We start from the raw sequence: 4,803 nt of genomic DNA on the forward strand, positions 1-4,803 counted from the left end.
TTATACACTTCATCTTATTCAAATCTTTCAACTCTTCACCAATGTGGGATATCTCAAAATCAACCACAATTCACCAACACCTCAATACTTAATACTCATGATGCCACCTCAATACTCTTGGTTTTTCCTTTAATATATATATAGATTTAGTCTCGAAATTTTGAACGAACAAATAATTAAACTTTTTTATTTTAAATGATTAAGTCTTTAAATATATTTTTTTGGCGAAATAAATCATCAAACTTTAAAAAACCAGTTATCTAAATTATTTTAACATATCGAATATTACATGTAACCGACTCGTAATGTTTTAAAGTAAAAAAAAAAATCTAAATCAGTTTTGTTGTTCCCTGAGTCAACGCCGTTCAAACCCTTCAAACACAACCGTATAGCTCGTCCTCACTTGCCTCTTCTTGCCCCATCGTTGTCCGTTCTTCATACCGCCCATCATCGCCATTGGCCCTGTCATCGACCTCCTCCTTTTTTGATATACTTTTTTTTTCCTTTCAATTTTCCCGCTTTTACAACAATTTAATGGAGCACGTATAGACATATCAAAAATGGAGAATGGAAAAACAAACAAATAATCAAATTAAAAGAGAGAGATCGATGGCATGGACCAACAACGATGAAGGGCAATAACAGAGAGGATACGAGGGGACGAGGGATGACGAGAGATTTGAATGTCGTAAGGTTTGAGGATGGTAAACTAATTTAGGTTTTTTAAGTTAAAATATTCCTACCCGGTTTTTCTAGAAGAGGTTCTTCTAGGCAACTTCTAAACTACATCCTCGCAAATTACGGCCGCTGAGGCTAAGCCTAGCCATAAGCTGAGAAAGTTCAATGGTTTTATCCAATCAAAAAAGGTTTACGGACATAATAATTCAAATTGGGAAAGTTCGATGAGTGTTTCTGAACTTTTCCCGTTTATTTATTAAAAAAATATTTAGGGACTTAAAATCATTTTAAACAAAAAGTTTAAAAACTATTTTTCTGAAACAAAAAATCCAAGAACTTAATCATTTAAAATTAGAAGATTTATTACGTTTTTTTCTGTAATTTTCATTTAATGTTCATAAAACTAACATAAAATCAAGGAAATAAACACGTTAAAATACAAGGTAAACACTATTTCTTATGCTAATAGGACTCATACTTTATCATGAAAACAAAATTAAGTTATATTTTTATTTTTTAAATGTAAAATACTTAATTTTAATATATATGTGAATTATACAAAATATACCAACAAGAAAACAACATTACGATATTTAAAGTTTCATTTATATGTATATATTTTTGTCCCATTTTTTTTTATTACGTCTTCAAATTAGTAAGAAATGTTTATCTACCACTTGCAATTTTAATTACCTTTAAACTTAAATTTCAATTTTTATTAATTAGAAGTGTTATTAATTTTTTGTTATCAGTTTACAATAAAATTTTACATTTCATTGACAGATATACAACAATATTTATACAAATTAAGTAAAAGTTTTAACATCATGTACAGATCGATTATGGGCATGTTTGTTAACAACTTAATGAGCTTAATAGTATTCACATGATCACATCTTATTCTATTTGGTACTGACTTAATAATATAGAAACTGGCTTATTTTGTAAGCTTCTAGGGATGAACTTTATGCATAAAGCCAACTTTTTCCAAACTCGTTCTTCCAAACTAAAGAAGCACGTTCTTTTTTTTTTATTAACTTGGATATCCAACCCGCTATACGAGCCGACTAATCCCACGGTGACCACCTGCTTTGCAGATAGCTCGGAGTCACCGCATTTGAACCTCCATGGCCACAAGGGGATTTTTATTTCTCCTTGAATTTGAACCTGGGACCTCCTGCTGGTACTTTTGATATTTGGAGCCAAACTCAAACCAATCAGCCACCACCCTTGTGGTTTAAAAAAAACACGTTTTTTCAGTCTATGAACAACTCTCACAATTCATACAAACAAATAATTCACATAGTCATTTTATCCATACATGACTTAACAGAAAACCAATCAAACAACCCATTAACGAAAAGTAGAGGTGTGACAAGGTCGAGTAACAAAGTGGTTGTGACTTGTGAACCAAACCAGTAGACAAATTTATTTTACCACCTTTATTGTATTCTTTGTCATCTTATATTGTCAATAATGCCCTCATTGGGTTTAACGTAATATGGAAGTTTGATTATATAAATGATGTACAATTATGAGGGTATTCAAGTCATTTAACAAATATCTAACAACATAACTTTAGATAGAGTAGTCATGTTTTCTACCAAAAACAAATAATGGGAGACTTTCAACCCCGATAAGTACCCCTCTTCCACCTTCCTTTTCAAACACCCACAAAAACAAAATGAAAATAACCCTTCTGTTCGCCGGAATATTCCTTGCCGGAATCTTCCTCCCGGAGCCGGTTACGTGTCAGAATTGTAAGTGTGCTCGGAACTTGTGTTGTAGCCAGTATGGTTACTGTGGCACCGGAGCCGCTTATTGTGGAAAAGGCTGTCAAAGTGGCCCGTGTTCTCTACGTGCTCGTGTAAATAATGCTTCCATCCCTGGTATAGTGACGTTGCCATTTTTTAATAGGATTATTGCCAAGTCTGCAAGGAACTGTCCCGGGAGAGGTTTTTACACACGGGATGCGTTTCTTAAAGTCATAAGAGACTACCCACATTTTGCTAGATCCGGTTCGATCGATGATTCGAAAAGGGAAATCGCGGCTTTCTTTGCTCATGCTTCTTTTGAGACCGGATGTAAGTATGACGTTAAGGTTTTCTAATTTTAACCAACTACTAGTCTTGATATAACCAAGCTAAAAAGTGGTCATTTGCGGGTTTGGGTCAATTACATACAGACCCAATAAATGATAAGTTGCCTGACCTTATCCACCGTCCTATAAATGAGCTGGACTTGTCTACAGGATAACGGGCCTACGGATGACTATCTTTTGAGAATTCTCTAAATCGTGAGATCTCTAAGAATCTGTGAATCATGTGTTATTTTATATGATTTTCTTAATAATGGCTAGAACTTAAAATAGTATTTAACATACATTTTGTTTCACAATGAGCTTGTTTCACATGTATTCGGTTCACAATGTGAACCTTTTTGGCGTGTTTGTGAAACAAAAAATACACGTAAAAATTAAAAAATTTCTTTTCGAGATCTTCACAGAAGATAAATAAATTACAAATTAAAAATTCTAATTAATTATATTTCTGTGAAAAGATATCAACGGGTTAGGCGGGTCTTACGGATTTTGTTTTTACAATCGTTCATATATTTCCATTAATCTTAAAGCACCAGACCGGTGTCACCATGTTTTCAAGAATATATGGATGTCCAATCTGGCCCGCTTTTCTAGCAATATGGTTATGCTTTAACGGGTCATTTTGTACGTGAACATCTTTAAACCAAACACGAATATAACGTGTATAATATTTATCCTATCACATAATTTAACAAAAGTGTTAGATTAATAATTAAATAGTCGAAATATGTAGTTAATTTTGACTTTTCATACATGAATGTACAGATTTTTGTTATATAGAAGAAATAACTGGTCGTTCAGGAAAGTACTGCGACAAGACCAACACTAAATATCCATGCAACCCTAGAAAGAGTTACCATGGGAGAGGTCCGATCCAACTCTCATGGAACTACAACTACGGTGCAGCCGGAAAGAGCCTTGGGTTTGATGGACTCAACAACCCTGAGATCGTGGCTAAAGATCCGGTGGTTTCATTCAAGACCGCCTTATGGTATTGGATGGAGAACGCTCACTGGGATTTTGCTTCTGGTAATGGGTTCGGAGCTACAATCCGAGCCATCAATAGGGTAGAATGTGATGGTGGGGACCCTAAAACCGTGAGCTCCCGTGTCTCGTATTATACTGATTACTGTAAACAACTTGGTGTCGGAACCGGCAATAACCTTAGGTGCTAGACTTCAGTTGTATTAGCACCAAATGAAAACCAACACCTGTTTAGCTTATACGGTTTTTCGTCAATGAAAACCGACACTTAGACTGGCTTATACGGTATTTCATCAAACGTTATAAGTTTAAATCGTTTTTAATAATAATAGTTATCTTTAAAATAAATGGTGTGTGTGTGTGTATATATATATATATATATATATATATATATATTGCTTTCTCCTTTTGGTTTCTATTTGCTCATGCAACTTCTACTTATGTAGATTGATTGTGGGAAAAAGTATATTATTACTTTCACGTTTTTTAATCATGTTTAATACATTAGTATTTAGTTGTATGTAAAATACCAAAAAATGGAACTAAAAATTATATATATATATATATATATATATATATATATAGGGTTGGGTTCACGTGAGATCAACCGTGTTTTCGTGAAACCATATTTTTACATTTGAAACTTCACAGCAAAACGTCGTGAAAAAAATAAAAAAGCCTAACTTTCACAGTAAAAACTCTGTGAAAATTACCTTCACAGCGTTTTGCTATAAAGTTTCAAGTTTAAAAATGTGTTCTCGTAGGTCTCACGAAAACAGGTTGTCTCAAGTGAACCCATCTCTCTCTCTCTCTCTCTCTCTATATATATATATATATGTGTGTGTGTGTGTGTGTGTATGTATAGAGGTGAATTATTATACAATCCATTACATTTGAAACAAACTATATATATATATATATATATATATATATACATTTGAAACAAACTATATATATATATATATATATATATATATATACTAGAAGCATACTCGCGCAATGCAGCGAGATACATCGTGATTTTAATATTTCATTTTATT

The 4,803-nt window shown here is 33.1% G+C and overlaps 1 protein-coding gene across 1 annotated transcript; it reads left to right on the forward strand.

Annotated features, from left to right (window-relative positions):
• The first annotated feature begins 2,347 nt into the window (after positions 1-2,347).
• Positions 2,348-4,060, forward strand: LOC112529173 (chitinase 6-like). The gene is made up of 2 exons (XM_025140291.1): positions 2,348-2,762; positions 3,545-4,060. Exons 1-2 carry the CDS (start codon positions 2,363-2,365, stop codon positions 3,952-3,954), a joined length of 810 nt encoding a protein of 269 aa, XP_024996059.1. The 5' UTR covers positions 2,348-2,362; the 3' UTR covers positions 3,955-4,060.
• Positions 4,061-4,803: the final 743 nt, after the last annotated feature.

Source organism: Cynara cardunculus (assembly GCF_001531365.2).
Source record: "Cynara cardunculus var. scolymus isolate 2C chromosome LG 16, CcrdV1, whole genome shotgun sequence".
Classification (NCBI taxonomy): domain Eukaryota; kingdom Viridiplantae; phylum Streptophyta; class Magnoliopsida; order Asterales; family Asteraceae; genus Cynara; species Cynara cardunculus.

Excerpts from the sequence above, each read along its gene's own strand:
- LOC112529173 (XM_025140291.1), top strand. The coding sequence starts at position 2,363 with ATGAAAATAACCCTTCTGTTCGCCGGAATATTCCTTGCCGGAATCTTC. Across the intron at positions 2,763-3,544 it reads TGCTTCTTTTGAGACCGGAT|ATTTTTGTTATATAGAAGAA; the intron begins GTAAGTATGACG and ends ATGAATGTACAG.